This window comes from Schistocerca piceifrons, chromosome 7, assembly GCF_021461385.2.
Source record: "Schistocerca piceifrons isolate TAMUIC-IGC-003096 chromosome 7, iqSchPice1.1, whole genome shotgun sequence".
NCBI lineage: Eukaryota > Metazoa > Arthropoda > Insecta > Orthoptera > Acrididae > Schistocerca > Schistocerca piceifrons.
The window spans coordinates 21,609,165-21,626,588 of NC_060144.1; the positions used below are offsets into that span (position 1 = coordinate 21,609,165).

The following is a 17,424-nucleotide window of genomic DNA, read 5'->3' on the forward strand; positions in this document are numbered from 1 at the left end:
GAAATAGACCGTCGTTATAGGAGTCGAAGGACACTGAAGGAAAGCAGCAGTCCACAAGGGAGTGAGACAGGGTTCTAGGCTCTCCACGGTGTTATTTCAGTTATGCATTCAGTAAGCGGTAAAAGAAACCGAGCAGAATTTTGGCATTAAAGATCAGGAAAAAATACGAACTTTAAGGTTTGCCAGTGATATTGTAGTTCGGTCATACACTTGCAACATCAACTGAAAGAATGGATAATATTTTAAAACGAGGTTATGAAATGAACATCAACAAAACTAAAACAAAGGTAATGAAATGTAGCCGAATAAAATCAGACGATGCTGGGGAAATCAGATTCGGAGCTGATGCACCAAATGTAGTAGAGGACTTTTGTTACTGGGGAAATAAAATAACAGACAATGGTTACAGTGGAGAGGATATAAAAAGCAAGCTGTTAATAACATAAAAGAGTTCCTGTGAAAAAGAAATTTGTCAACATCTAGTACAGTCTTTGCTGAAGGTGTTCGTATGGAATCAGCCTTGAACAGATGAGAAACGCCTTCTACGAAAATGAAACGTGGACGATAAGCAGTTGAAACTAGAAGAGAATCGAAACTTTTGAAATGCAGTGCTAAGGAAGAATGCTGAAGGTTAGATGAAAAGATGGAATAAGTAATGAAGAGTTACTAAATCGAATCAGCGAAATCAGAAATTTATGGCAGTAGTTGACTAAAAGAAAGGACCGCTTGACAGGTCACATTGAGGCATCGAGGAATCGTCAGTTTGGCGATTATCAAGTCCAGAGGCGATGTCTGTAAAGGAGGTGTGTGGAATGTTTATGATTAATATTATCTATTACAGAATAATTAATTGCATGCTTCTCCAATGGTCTCGTTGTCGGTGAGATGTTGAACTATAGTTTTCCTTTCAATTGCATTTTAGTAGTACGACGTGATGTTGTAACATAACTTCCAATTAATTACTGACTTTTTAATTTTTTGATGTATTAGTAATTTTTTCTCATATATATCACTTGTTTCCTCCTTCACCATGTGTTTCGTTCTTGTTTTTTTATTCTCTTCTTCTTTTTTTGTTGCAGTATAACGTCTCATAAGCCACTGAGCATCGTTTTCACAGACGGCAGAGCCGCAAAGGAGTCGTAACCTAGACACACACATACCTGTTCGTCAAGGATGTAGACTGTGAAAACCTCGGGCAACAAGCTCAGGGTGTGGCGTGCGATGAAATGCTTCACGGTCTCTATGACATGTTTTGCTTTTTGAAGCTGCATTAGGTTGTTCGGTATCAAGAAATCTGTATAATTAAACACGTCCCAAATGTTATAGTCGTTCTAAAGGCTACAAAAAATGTTAGGATTTGGGAAAGAACCAACACTTTGCTAATTGTCAGAGGATCTTTATTTTAACAGCACATTGACCAAAACAAGCTGCAGTAAAGTGTCCAGACGGCTTCACCAGAAGTACTCCTGAGGCACCTCTCTGCTCTCGTAGATCTGCGATATGACGCCGGCGGAGGCCTTCGGAGTCCTGGTCCTGTTCGGGCTGTCGAAGTCCACCTCGTACAGACCAAATTTGACACTGCAAAAGAAAGTCACGTCCTTGTATTACTGACGTTCATCCAGTAGTTACTTTCACTTTAACGATATTTAATATACAAAATCACTGTTCATACGGACGGCTACCATCATCGAGTACCTGACTGAACATTATTGACACAGCAGTGTATAATGGTACTTGAATTACGTAACCATTACGGCACCTCACCTGAACCTCTCGATACCAGTAATATTCTACTGTGTTTCTGTTAACTACTTAACATATTTTTGAGACAACATTCAGATTTGATTTCATTTCTGATACATCGATATGTTTATATCGCAATGATATTATTCTTATGTGTATTATTTCTTTTGTCACTATGATCTTTGACGTACTTGTAACTCTGATTTTTGGGCGCGTAAGCGATTATTAGTTGGTTGTTAGAGAGTCGGACCTTGAAAAAGTCAAGTCTTGGACGTCATGTTGGAAAGACGCATATTGTAGTCAGCTTATAAAATGTGAACTTTAACAGTGAGGAAGATGTTTTCAAGTATGTTTTGGCTGTGAAGTGATGTTTTGTGTGTTACGTGATATTGCAATAAAAGAAATTAAAAGGAAGTGTAACTTAAATTCGGAGTGCTGATTATTTTTTTACATCGTTATTGTGCTAACTTTGAAAGGTGTAATCTTCAAGAATGGTTTATGAAGCGCATCTACAAAACTTTTGAATATAGCAGAATAAAACCTAGGCCTTTTTGCATCTGAGCTTGGAATCATCACCACATAGATTTTCAACGATTGAGCCATGATTTTATAACGAGACCAGCGTGGGAAACACGAAAAGATGAGTGCCTAGTTTATTCATTATTACATGAAATGACTTTATTAACTTTGCTCTAATGACACCTGCCACATAATAACTATGTTGTTGCCCGAAAATGCAGTATTTAGCATCGTGAGCAACACCACAATCATTAAATTTTGACCTTTGTTGTGATAGGGTTGTTAGAAGTGGACATTCTATATTCTAGTGAACAGCTGCCAATGACTTTTACGGAAACCAGACTGTCGTTATATGAGCCGAAGGACACGAAAGGAGATCAGCACTCGAGAAGGGAGTAAGACAGGCTCTTTGACTCTCCGTGATGTAATTCTAGCTGTGCATCCAGTAAGCATTTAACGACACGGAAGGGGATTAAAGTTTGGGAGAAAAACACGAACTTTGCAGGTTCCCGGTGACATTATAATGCGGCCGAGAGTTCTAAGCGCAACTGAAAGGAAGAGATTTTTTTTTAAATTAAGCTGATGAACATCAACAAAGGTAAAAAAAAGGTAATGGAACGTAGTCGAATGGTCATTTTGAAATCACTGGGTTTTTGTAATTGAAATATTCATAGTATTGTATATTAATAGATAACCAATTTTTATTTTTCGATTTTGATAAAAAAAATTATGACCCACCCGACTGTCTGGTCCGAGACAAACTTACACATTTCTGGCCCTCCTTAGAGTGACATTTACGAAGTTTTTAATGGATTTTGATGAACACAGATAAATGTTACACTACACACCTACTGTTCTTGTCCTCTTCTTGCAGTTGTTTTGCCTCCTGCTATGAGCAGTATGAAAACGAAAAGTAGACCAGTGCCAAAATCAATGTAGCCTCTTTATCATATAATGGTGCATTTACTGATTTATGTATTTTGTTTCGCGGCTGTTACTTGTAATTGACCTTCCCACAATATCTGAAGTATTTTTCTTTCGTACTTTAGTGGCTTTGCATTGTATCCAGACACTGACATTATTGAAATCAAGTAAAAGGATAAAACTTTAAAAGTTCACTTTTTCGGCTTCAAGGATGTCCTGTAGGCCCTCAAGTCATTTGGTCACAGAGGTCAGCTCCCCTCATAAATTAGCTGTACCTCATTACAGCTGCAGAACACGGCACTGATGTGTACTTCTTTCCTGTTTTTATTGCATTTTCAAACATCGTTTACAGGGCCACAACCTGTAGGAGTGGAGGCAAGTGGAACAGCCTTTGAGCCTTTCCTCTGGATAACGACTATTTTATTATCGTTCCTGCAGGACTCTTTCAGGTTTTTTCTTCTGGCAGATGATGGCTGATCCTTCCAGACTACGTTCAAGAAGCTGTTGCAATAATGGCAAAGTTGAGAAGTATCTGTCGAAATACAGTCTTTCACCTGGTGGTAACATTTGTGCCAATCCAAGTATTATAGATCACTGAGATATTGGAGGTCTTCGTTGAGCATTCGGTAGAATGTTACCTGGCAAAGTTTTCCTGAACTTCTGGATAAACCAGTACTGTTAGAGATGCATTTTTGAGATTTTGCTCTTCATCGCAAAATTAAGAGCTTTCTCCCGGTCTGCGTTTGTTTGTTCGCTAAAGTAATTTATTTTAAATTCATTTAATAAAGTTAGAATTTCGTCACAAGTAAGGAACAAACGCTCTGCGGCAATGAAATGCTAATCTACCGTGCTATTCTCCGAAATCTAACCTCAGATATCGACTGAAAACAAGCAGACGCCAGTAACATTGTCCCAATACGACAGTTGTGCGTTTGGATGTCACAGTCACTGTTGCTATGAAGGTATTTAAAACTTTTTAGGCGGACGAGTCTTTAATTGCTTCTGTAGTCCCTTCGGAATCTCAGACATATTTTTTCAAATGACAAATCGCGATCAATAATGCACAGTTAATACTTTTCTCGAGACAGATGTCTCCGACCTGTCGTCTCGAAATTTTAAAATGGTTAAGACAAGGTACCTTGTACACAAAGGAGCGATTCTTGTACAATTTTTTCTCTAAATACTCCACTGCGTAGCGCAATAATATGGCGCTAGGCCGGCCGCGGTGGTCTAGCGGTTCTAGGCGCTCAGTCCGGAACCGCACGACTGCTACGGTCGCAGGTTCGAATCCTGCCTCGGGCATGGATGTGTGTGATGTCCTTAGGTTAGTTAGGTTTAAGTAGTTCTAAGTTCTAGGGGACTGATGACCTCAGATGTTAAGTCCCATAGTGCTCAGAGCCATTTATGGTGCTACAACGCAAATAAAACGCACCCGCACGACTGAGTGTGTACGATTCCAAAGGGTTAAAGGACCACTGGGGTCTCCGACTAAAAATCGAATGCTTCTGGTAACCGGATTTGATTCCAGGCCCTGATTTTCAACAAAAATAATCACTTAAGATGGTAAGAAATTTCCAGTATGCGAAATCATCTTCATTCTGCCAACGGCTTTTTCAAAAGATGGTGGAAGTGTAGATTAATGTTCAACGAAGCACGTTGCTCCTGGAACGGAAAGCTGTTGCTAAAGGTGGAAGAATCAGCAATGATCAGCGGTATGAGGATGCAGATGGCATTGAAAATTAATGCTTTAAGACATAATCAGCTGTATACAGACACATACTGTCTTGAAAGGTAATATGAAGATGTAACTAATTCTAGGATCTAAACTTGTCCCTCGTTCGCATTTCCGTGGCGGCGCTGATCCGGTGGGCGTTTTCAGGACGCACATGAATGCAACTAAAACTTAGGTGTGAAACGTTAGATTCTTAATTGTTTTATAGAAGCAGGAGAATCTGAAAATACAGATGGCTAAAGTGGGCCTCAGTAGCGATTAGCGAAGACAAATAAGTAGAGGAAAGATATTTCTGGTGATATGATCATAGGGTGATAAAAACTGAGATTCTAAATTGTACAGAAAGCAGATCGCAGTTTAAGAGTCGAGGGGCACGAAAGGGACGCAGTGGTTGAGAAGGGAGTGAAACAGGGTTGTAGCCTATCCCTGATGTTATTCAATCTGTATATTGAGCAAGCAGTAAAAGAAACAAAAGAAAAATTCGTAGTAGGAATTAAAATCCATGGAGAAGATATAAAAACTTTATGGTTTGTCGACGACATTGTAATTTTGTCAGAGACAGCAAAGGACCTGGAAGAGCAGCTAATTGGAATAGACAGTGTCTTGAAAGGTGGATATAAGATGAATATCAACAAAAGCAAAACGAGGATAGTGAAATGTAGTCGAACTGAATCAGGTGATTACGAAATGAGACACTTAAAGTAATAAATGAGTTTTGTTATTTGGGGGGCAAAATAACTGATGCTGCTCGGAGTAGAGAAGATATAAAATGTAGACTGGCAATGGCAAGGGAAGCGTTTCTGACGAAATTTGTTAACATCGAGTATAGATTTAAGTGACAGGAAGTCTTTTCTGAAAGTATTTGAATGGAGTGTAGCCATGTATGGAAGTAAAACTTGGACGATAAACAGTTCAGACAAGAAGAGAAACTGGTTGAAATGGCTCTGAGCACTATGGGACTTAATATCTGAGGTCATCAGGCCCCTAGAACTTAGAACTACTTAAACCTAACTAACCTAAGGACATCACACACATCCATGCCCGAGGCAGGATTCGAACCTGCGACCGTAGCAGTCGCGCGGTTCCGGACTGAAGCGCCTAGAACCGCTCGGCCACCGCGGCCGGCACAAGAAGAGAATAGAAGCTTTCGAAATATATTGCTACAGAAGAATGCTGAAGATTACATAGATAGATCACGTAACTAATGAGGAGGTACTAAATAGAATAGGGGAGAAGGGGAATTTGGGGTAGAACTTGACAAGAAGAAGGGATCGGTTGGTAGGACACGTTCTGAGGCATCAAGGGATCAGAATTTAGTACTGGAGGGAATCGTGGAGGGAAAATCGTAGAGGGAAACCAAGAGATGAATACACCAAGCAGATTCAGAAGGATGCAGATAGCAGCAGGTACTTGGAGATGAATAGAGTAGCATGGAGAGCTGCATCAAGCCAGTCTCCGGACAGAACACCTCAACAACAAAAAAAAAAAAAAATAAAAAAAAAAAAATGTTGGTGAAAGATGTTGCATCTTTATGCATAGGAAGGTAGGTAGCAGGATGAGTTAGTACGAGCAATTCAGTGAGTAGGTACTTCTTCTGAGGTGTTAAACTGAGACAACAGCAGCCAGAGCTGTGCAAGCTTAAAAGATCACACCTCAAGACGATGACGAGGAAACGGAATAAATGAGGAACAGGGGAACATAAAATATGTGGAAGTTATGAAACTTTTAAGCGGTTGGAACGGTATCATAGGGTAGCGAAGGAAATGTAGGTTTACTGAAGAATATAGGCTGCAGGGGGGGGGGGGGGGAGGGAGGGAGCAGAAGAAGGAAGGGAGGCTTCTAGTGCTCGTTATAGTTTTCTACATCCTCCTCTATACTCCGCAAGCCACATATTACGGTGTGTGGCGGAGGATAGTGTTGTTAAGGAGTGACACCACAATAGCGTGGTATGATATGTAACACCAAAGGACCCTGGACGTCCGTGACGTACCGTTGTGCTGCCAGAGTCCCTCAGTTCACAAGAAGCCGTGACCCCTGACGTCATACCAGACGGCTCCCCCACAGCAACACAGCTGTGCCCCTACAAAAAAACTGGAGTAATGGAACCTCTCCCCAGGTTTGCACCATAATAGCCGACGATTGTCGTCCAGGGTAGGGTAGAATCGCGATTCATTGCTAAACACAGTGGGGTACCGCTCCGAACGCAGCCGTTAGTGCCGTCGTGTTAACGGCAGCCTGTGCGTGGAACTGTAATATCACGGTCCGGTGCCGCTGGTCTCCGAGCAATGGTTCAGGATGTCACGGAATCCGTTACTCGTTCTCGGATGGCAGGCACAGATGTGTACGGGTTACGATGTGCTTGCTGCGCAGTACTGCGATCCTTCCGTGTGGTGGTCGGATTTGCTTGGCCTGAATCTTGACAAATATTGTATTATGGTTTACTGTACAATGTATGGAAGGTTTTGACTCCACCACGGAATAGTTTACATCTGTCACAAACATTGCTGCTGTGAACTGCGCAGTTAAAATTTACAGTTATTGAGATCTCATTATGTATAGAGATCAGAGTGAATATTTTACTCCTGTAACGTATTTGATTCTGATCATCAACCTCTCTGAATATACAATGTCTCTCACACATGCGCCTTTCGTGTAAGCACATGGTACAAAAAATTAATCTCGCCGAGGTAACGTAACAGTAATGTCGTGTAACTCGTCAATAAGCCTTGATAACGGTCTCAGTGAGTCCACAAGTTGCTTAACGTGTTCTGCCTCCAGCTACAGCCACTCATTCGTGAGTACGTCGTGTAGAACAGCTGATGTTCCCACCCGCGGATAGCCGAACACCTGCAGGCGGCAGAAGACGGGGGTGGGCAGCCAGATCACTGGAATGTAGCCAAGTGATTCCCAGAGGCTAGCTCGAGCGCAGAACATGTGCGACAAGGCTAGTTGCCAGGTGAACTGTGCAACTAGCGCCTACCCGCAACCGAGCTGACGTCACGTACTAGTGGGCGCCCCTGTCCCATGGGGCAGCGTTGTAACAGCCTGCGGTCGAGCCACCACGTTACAGCTATGATCACTGACATGTTTCACCCGCTTTTCCAGACAGCTGATCCTTAACATCTCTGAATATACAATGTCTCTCGCACATGCGACTATCGTGTAAGCACGTGGGACAAAAAATTAATCTCCCCGAGGAAAATAACAGTAATGTTGCTTAAATTCAGTAATTTATCGGGACAACCGAGGTGCGCAAGCGTGCCTTAGAGTTCGTCAGACTAGGGACGTACGTGTGCTGCATTGTGAACACGTTCCCATGTGCCCCTGTCACATCCGAATGCCGCACAAACCTGTATATTTCACGATTCCAGCCGAATGCAGATCCACGGTGAGGCTACTTTCCGATTCTGTCACGTGCTAATAACGCTCACGCGACTGCGTAACATCTCCTTCTCCCTGACAGTGATAATTCAAGATCAAACTTTGCCACACCAGTTATGTACCCTACCAGTCCTGCAAGCAGCACTGAACACGAAAAACACATGTGAACTCTGGTGGCTGTTCTCTTGTCGCAGAGAATTGCAATTCTAATCACCAACATGCACGCCGATGGTGTTTTGTCGGGCAGCGTAGATTCTTGCAAACGAACATTTTGTGTTGGCCATCATGCCAGTGTGGGCGTGGAGGGGCTCTATCTCTTTAAAAAAGTAAAATAAACTGTGTAACAGAATTATTCATAGAATTGAAAAATATTTCATTGTAACCGTTTGTCTCTACATCTGCAATTACATCTACGTGATTACTCTGCATTTCACAATTAAGTGCGTGGCAGAGGTTTCATCGAACCACCTTCAAGCTATTTCTCTACTGTTCCACTCTCTAACGGCACGCGGGAAAAACGAACCCTTAAATCTTTCCGAGCGAGCTCTGATTTCCCTTATTTTATTATGATGATCATTCCTCCCTATGTAACTGGCCGCCAACAAAATATTTTTACCCTCTGAGGGGAAAGTTAGTGACCGAAATTTCATGAGAAGATCCAGCCGCAACGAAAAACGCCTCTGTTTTAATGGCTGCCACCCCAATTCGCATATCATATACGTGGCGCTCTCTCCACTGTTTCGTGATAGTACAAAACGAGCTGCCCTTCTTTCAACTTTTTCGATGTCCTCCTTCGATTCTGTCTGATGCGGATCCAACACCGCTGAGCAACACTCCAAAGGAGGAAATAAAGCGTAGATTAGGCAGTCCCTCTAGTAAACCTGTTGCATTTTCTCAATCATCTATCAATAAAACGTGTTGTTTGGTTTACTTTACCCACAACATTATCGTGATCGTTTTAACTTCAGTTATTCGTAGCTGTATTGTGTAAGTGCTTAGTCGAATTTGCAGTCTTTAGATTTGCGTGATTTATCGTATTACGGACGTTTAACGGATTAATATTGGTACTCATGAGGATGGCTTCACACTTTTCATCATTTGAAGTCAATTGTCACTTTTAGTATCATACAAATATCGTTTCTAAGTCATTTTGCAATTTGGTTTGACCATGTGATGATTTTTATGACGGTAAATGACAGCATCATCTACAAAAAATCTAAGAGTGCTACTCAGATTGTCTCGTAAATCATTTATATTGATCAGGAACAGCAGAGAGCCTGTATCAGATGTCCCAGATATTAATTATGTTTTACTCGACGACCTTCCGTCAAATACTACTATGACCTTTCTGACAGGAAATCACGAATCCAGTCGCATAACTGAGACGATAGTCCATAGGCACGCAATTTTATTAGAAGTAGCTTGTGAGATACGGTGTCGGAAGCGTTCTTGAAATCTAATTATCAAATCAATTTGACATCCCCTGTCAATAGCATTAATTACTTCGTGAGAATAAAGAGCTATGTTCATTATAATTATCCGGGCTGTTATGCCGTGGTCGGTTGATGAATTCTGTGGTGATTCCCAACGTTTCGTCTCCGACTGCGGGAGACATCTTCAAGGGGGTCCGTAGCTTGATGGATGGTCCAACACACACACTGGCTCGCTGCGTTGTGTGTGTGTGTGTGTGTGTGTGTGTGTGTGTGTGTGTGTTGGACCTTCCATCAAGCTACGGACCCCCTTGAAGATGTCTCCCGCAGTCGGAGACGAAACGTTGGGAATCACCACAGAATTCATCAACCGACCACGGCATAACAGCCCGGATAATTATAATGGACATGATATTTCCGGCCGTGAAAGTTTACATTTTAGTATAATAAAGAGCTAGTTGTGTTCTACAAGAACGAAATTTTCTGAATCTGTGTTGGCTGTTTGACAATAAATCATTTTTTTCGTGATAACTCATAATGTTGGAACACGATATATGTCCCAAAATCCTATTGCAGCTCCACGTTAGCGTAATTCAGCGGGCTGCTTCTATTTCCTTGCCTTTCTTGATTTAAGCTGCTTTGCTACACCGAGGATATCTACTTTCTAAGTTACTCATGTTGGTAGTTGTTCTCGGTTCGAATTCCGGAACATTTACTTCGTTTTCTTCGGTGAAGCAATTTCGCAAAAGAGTATGTAGTATCTCTGCTTCAGAGATACTCTCTTCAGCAAAATCAATATTGCCGTCGCATAGTGAAGGTATTGATTGTGTCTTTCCATTTGTTTACTTTACATATGACCACAATCTCTTTGGATTTTCTGTCAGATTTCGAGACAGACTTCCGTTTTGGAAAGTATTAAAAGCAACTCACATTGAAATTCGTGCTACATTCTGAGCTTCTGTAAAACACGCCAATGTTGAGCGTTTTGCGTTCTTTTATTTGGTATGCTTTATTTCCTTGCTTCTACAACAGTGTTCTGACCTGTTAAGTGTACCATGTGGGGCCAGTACCATCTGTTAATAATTTATTTAGTATGTATATGTCTCTCAATAGCCGCCTATACTATTTCTTTGAATTTAAACCACATATGGTCTACGCCTACACATTCAGATTGGAAGTTGACTCTTAGGAAGGCTTCAAGCGAATTCTTATCTGCTTTTTTAAAAAGATGTATTTGCCCTTATTTTTGGTGAGTCTGGATGTTACGGTAGTCAGTCCCGCTACAACAACCCCGTGGTTACTAATTCCTGTATCCATCACGATGTTCCCTAATTCCCCAGGATCAAGTGTGGTCAAGTGTGGTTTCGCAAACATTTACGCTTCGCGTGGACTCCTGAGCTGATTGTTCAAAATAATTTTGCCAGGAATGCACTCCGAACCATTGCGGACGACATTTTTGCCCACCACAGACTTAAAATACGTATTTTCGCCAACATATCGAGGGTATTTCTTTGGAGAAGAAGAACTGCTTAGTAAAGATCGCTAGAAATACTTTATTGTAGATAACCGGTTTCGGTAAAACTAAGTTACCATCTTCAGATCTTCATGAATGTTATAACAAACATCTTGTGCCAGCTACACACAAAATCTTTCCATTGAATTTTCAAGTACATAAAATGATCGACGCGTCAGCACGTCAAAATCAAAAGTATTATGTACATCACGAATTCGCTTAAACATCGTTCCCATAGCATAACACGCCATGCCTACCAGGGAGTCACAAGACTAACTGCCAAAAGCGATCTTGTCTAAAGTTCTTCTTCTCCTAACTAATCACTACAGATCGAACCTAACAAAGCACATAATGAGTAACCTAATAAATAATATCAAGGGTAGACTAAAGTCACCACCAACCATAGTTGTATGAGTAGGGTAGATGGGCACCTATTTGAAATGAAAGTCAAGTTTTCTTTGAACTGTTCAGCAATTGCATCATCTGAGTCGGGAGTCGGTAAACGGAATCAATTATTAATTTATTATTATTACCTATACAAACTCACAGGAACTATCTACCTCGATTCCACTGCAAGGTAAACTACTTCCGATAGGTAGGGGTAGGACATCAAACGAGACGTTCTTGGAGCAGGAGAGGCACCACAGGATATTTTAATTTCCACTGTCTATACTTTTACAAATAAATTCATAAAACTTTGTCAGCATGACCAGGAAGGATTCAGAATTTACACTCATAGGAGTGGAAGTTCGAAAACATAACGAAATGATTTTTTTTTTACATGTGAAATTTCATCATTTTTTCACTTACTAATGGCAGTATTTGTTGTTATAGGTACACTTTTCTTCATAAGTAAGAGAGATTCTTCGATGAATTTTGCACAGCATACAAACCATACTTAAAGGTGTATGAAACTCTACAATTTCCCAAATCTATTAAAAACTGTGGTAAAAATTGAGGTAATTAACTATAAAATTTGTGTTTTTTCTAAACGTGAAGTTTAAAATATAACAGTTCATTCGTTTTTTCACAAATTAAATAAATTCTAAAGTTTCATACACCTGTGAGTATGGTATGTATGCTGTGCAAAATGGATCGACGAATCTCCGTAACTTATGAAGAAAAGTGTACCTATAGCAATAAATGCAGTAAGTGAAAAAATGATGAAATTTCGCACGTAAAAAAAAAAATTATTTTGTTATGTTCTCGAACTTCCACTGCAATGAGTGTGAATCCTGAATCCTTCCTGGTGTTGCTGACAAAGTTTTATGAATTTATTTGTAAAATTATAGACACTGGAAATTAAAATGTCCTGTGATGCTTCTCCTGCTCCAAGTCAGCCCGTTTGAAGTCCTACCCCCCTTAAGTCCTTCGTAAAAATTTCTGTTGAATTTATCTCCAGCTTCAGACAGCTTCCCATATGATTAATGTTTGTATCAGCGCTTGAAGCTCTGGTACTTTCCCAATAGAGCTAAGACAATTTACATCTGTTATACCGACGGTTCCTGTACCTATGTTCTTCCTGTGTTCGACCTGCATCCTTTGAGACTGAAGCCCTTTCCACAGTTTCACAAGACCATCTAACCCAAAGCCGCCCCTTCACATAGCCCTTGCTACCCGTGTAGCCGCTTCCTGGGTGTAGTGGACTCCTGATCTATTTATCGGAGCCCGCAAACCCACTACCCTACGGCGCAAGTAGAGGAATCTGCAGACCGTATGGTCTCAGAACCGACTGAGCCTCTGATTCAGACCCTCCACTCGGATCCTCACCAAAGGCCCACACTCGGTTGTGTCAACGATGCCATAGATGTTGAGGTCAGCCTTCGTCTCACAAGCAAGCTGTCTGCCTGTACTAATTTAGCAGCCGCACGAAATCAGAGAGAATCTCTTCCAATGCAAAGCGACACAACAGTTCGTACCGACATCTGCAGGAACTGAAGAAAAAGCTACAAGAGGTAAAAACCTCACAGCCCTGTAACGTCTATTAGCAAAAGACATATTTTGTAGTAAAGAGAAAATATTGTGTATCATGTTTTGTTATTGTATGGAATTATGTCTTTCTTTTTTTTATTATTATTTATTTTAGATAATATCTGTGTCGGCGAGTACTGAAACCGCACAGACGATAAATATCATACAAAGATGAAAAAATACCACTAGTATAAATAATACAGAACGAACATTAATTTCTCTGTCTTCTTCTTGGAGTTGTACGAGTAAGATAGCCTGTGACGCTGCAGTAGTCTTCTTTTGTCATGGTCAACAGATGTACCCCATTACGTAATCATTGTAAAAGGTGTGTATTAGTTAACATATTTGAATGTTTTGAATAGAGTTATTTAATGAAACCTTGCATTATTATTTCTAGTAGCTTGCTTGGCATATTATCCCATCCTTTTAAGAAATTTTCAGTTATTTAAATATTATCCGTGGTGCAGAGCTGCGCTACGAACGAACGAGCCGCTGCCGCGGCGCATTCAAACTGCATTTAAAGACACCGATCATACCGCAAAGAAGCGGGAAGGTAATAGTGAAATAAAATCATCTTTTTCAGCTTCCGGACTTGCAGAGCAGCGCAGCAGATTTTATGATGTGTTTTGCAGGTTGACGCGGGCTGCTGATAATATATTGCTAACAGTACAAAAAAGATAATTTACCTTCGTAACACAATAGGAATTTTGCTGTGCTTAGTTCTGGTCTGGCAAACCTTATAGTAAAAACGTATTTTTCTCCGACAATAGTCTCATGTTCTTGTGCTGGTCGTGGTAATTATTGGTGTTTTACTCTTAACAAAAATCCACTGCAAAATTTTGATGTTGAACAATCTTCGTGAACTGTAACATCAGTATTTCACAACAAAGTAATTTTCATTTTCAATAACGATAAAGTAGGGAAGATATGTTGACTTTTATAGTGAGTTACAGTAACGGAAAATGTTCCTTTAATAGAAAGCCAGATACAGAACAATAAGAATCTAATATATTCTGTTTTGTTGAAAATTAATGATTGTAAAGAAATTAATGGCACAGCATTACTAAAAGGTATTTCGCGGCTCTTTTCGTATATGCGTTATTACGCGAGCGATGATAAAGCAAATAATAGAAAAGAGTTTTTACGAAAAGTGAAACAGACGCGAAACTGGCGCCCAACGTGGGGCCCGAATTTGCAGTTGCCACGAAAATAAATGTTTATGTAATTTCTTTCAGTGCCTATTGTTATATATATGTATGTATTTAGTGATAAATGTATGTATGTGTATCATGATAATGCCATGTATTAATGAATGTACAAAAATTTTTCATGAAAAATCGCACCACTGCAAGCAAGTCAGAGGAAACGATCCTGATAGTACTGAGAAACTGTAACGACTACATAATCCGGGGGCAGCCGAACTCCGAGATCAGATAAATTAAAGGTAAGACTACAGTGTAGTTGTCCTGTTTGTATAAGCTTAACTCCAGTGAAGTGATCTCATATCGCTAGTGGTGTGTGTAGTTTGATGTTAGTGTTTATGACAGGACAAAGTTGATTGTAGATAGTAATTTTTAGTGTGCAGTGTATTGTAGATAAATTAACATATTTTGTGTGCAAGTGGAAACTGTTAGATCTTGTGTTCGAGTAGGTAATTTATGAATATGGTTAAATTGCGTAGTCAACATCCGAGCAATATGGATACTGAGGAACAGCCATTAGTTAGTGCAGGAAATGTAGAAGCGGGTGCATTAAGCAGTACAAGTACTCTCTTTGAGGATATACCATTCGAAAATGTGGGGGCAGGGGCACAGGAAGTGACGCCACCGCCCACCAGTGCTCAAGGAGAGGTAGATAAAGAAATTACACCACCTCCAGAAAAGCAGGAACCAGAGAGTGGTAATCTGCCTGGTGGGAATTCACTTCAGGCGATATTAGAGCGCATGCTGGATTACCAGGCAAAATTTGCGCAACAGCAAGCCGAGCGAGATCGCCAGCAAGCTGAGCGAGATCGCCAGTTAGCAGAAAATTTACTTGCCCAGCAAGCTGAGCGAGATCGCCAATTAACAGAAAATTTACTTGACCAGCAGGCTGAGAGGGATCGCCAGCAAGCGGAGCGAGATCGCCAGCAAGCTGAGCGGGACCAGCAACTTGTGCAATCGTTAGAACATATGAAAAAAGAGATTACCTGTATGAAACAGAATTATGAGTCGATACCTAAGGCCGTGCAGGAGTTGACTGAACAGGTCAACAACCTGCAACTAGCAAACACTAACATGGTAGATGAAATAGGTGTCTTAGCCAAGCTAGAAGTAGATTTCACACAGCTTGTAGAGCAGAAGTGGAACGAACAAGCAACTAAAATTGAAACTGAATTCAACTCATGGCTAGAAGTGAAAGAGAGTGAGATCGACAAAAATATTAATTCTAAGGTACAAGCAGCTATGGCAGATAGAGATTCCGACTCGTTCAGTACCGCAATAAATAGTCAGGTACAGAACGACGTGCAAACCATCAAACAAATACTCAGTGACGATATTCCGCAGTGGTAAGTGAATATTAACAAACGGATATCCGACTTGGAAAAGGGTTTAGCACAAAGTAGCAAACATCTTGAACATGAAACTATGTCGCCAACAGCCAATGTGTTTGGCAACGCACAAACTTATATGCGACGCAACAATGGTGAATCTTTAGGCGATAATGCGAAGAGCTGTAGCTTCGGTTCGGAGCACACAGTATATGTCCCAGGAGCAAACCAGTATGGTCCAAAAATATTAGTTGAAGAAAGTTTGATAAAAAATAGGCAATTTCAGACGTTTACTACTGAGCGGAAGTCAGTACACCCAGTAGTATTCATAAAAAGCTTTAAAAATATCTTGCCTAGTGTGTGGAATGAAGCACAGAAAATTCAATACGTAATGTCATACATTCAGGGTGATGCAGCGTTGTGGGCTACGGAAGTAGCAGACAGCTGCATGACATATGAACAATTCGAGAGGGCGTTTTCGTCGAAATACTGGTCGCCTTGTATACAAGAGCGGCTAAGAAAAGAAGTATACAATCCGGAACCGTACTCACCCCGTCTTGGGAATCTGAGACGGTATTTCGAGAAGTACATAAACAAAACGCGTTACTGGGACGAGCCTATCTCACCAAGAGACATAATAAGACTCCTAAAATCACATTTACCCCTTCATATCAAAGAGAAATTAATACACATACCAGAAAGCGACATGGAACATTTCCTGTCTGTTCTTGATTCAATAGACTTAATCCAGGAAGACGCAAAAGCAGCGTGTGATCACTCGCGGAATAATGGATCAGGGTGTAAACATGACAGAAATAACAGTGCACAAAACCACAACCATGGAAATGGTGGGAGTGGTAACAAGCGGCAAGAGCATTCGCAAAATTGTAATAATGGTAGAAATCAGAACGGGTATGGTCAGCCGTCTCATAATAAATAGCGTCGGTTTGACGACCGGTATGATTCCGGACTGCCAGGGACCAACCGCTGGAAAAATGCGCGAGGTCAGTGGCATAGCAATTACAATGACGGTAATCGTAATTGGAATCAGAATCAGCGACCAAGCCCAGAGCGCCAGGGTAATGACCGGTACGACAACAACAGACCACCACTGCAAAACGCGCCTATTGCGCAGTCGTGGCTGCCCACAAACCAAAACGTAAATATTGTAGAGGTCGCGGACAATAGCCGTCCAAGTATCTCGCAAGCAAGCCATCCAACAAACTAGAATCGGCCTCGATATGCTCTCCATCGCTGGCCGAGGGGTGGAGTGAGAGCAACACGAATGACAATAATATCCCTGGAATACATATGCTGCGATACAACGACGGTATCAGTATGGATAAAGATCTACTGACCGAACCGCATGAATGTAAGATAGATAGCAACGAAAATGTACAAGCCATAATAGAAGCGAAAATCAATGGTGTTGCGGTGAATATAATCATTGACACAGGTGCCTCAGTGAGTGTAATGAGTACAGAGTTGTTTAAAGTGCTAAAGAAGGGACGTAGCATACCGACTTTCCCGGTTAATAATTGCAAGGTGTCTGGAGCTATAAGTGCACAGAGCCAGTTAGTTAAGTACCAGGTGCAGGTGGAGATTTGTAAGGAGGGCGAAGCCATAGTGAGCTCGTTCCTCATTGTTAAAGGGTTAAAGGTGGCCTGCATTCTGGGAGTAG

General features: G+C 41.1%; 1 protein-coding gene across 1 annotated transcript in view; it reads right to left on the reverse strand.

Annotated features, from left to right (window-relative positions):
- The window catches only part of LOC124805392 (myrosinase 1-like), a 246,463-nt gene that overhangs the window by 151,519 nt on the left and 77,520 nt on the right, over window positions 1–17,424 (reverse strand). Inside the window, exon 11 of the mRNA XM_047265954.1 lies at window positions 1,456–1,578. Within this exon, the coding sequence (XP_047121910.1) occupies window positions 1,456–1,578 (123 nt within the window). The remainder of the gene's footprint in view (window positions 1–1,455; window positions 1,579–17,424) is intronic.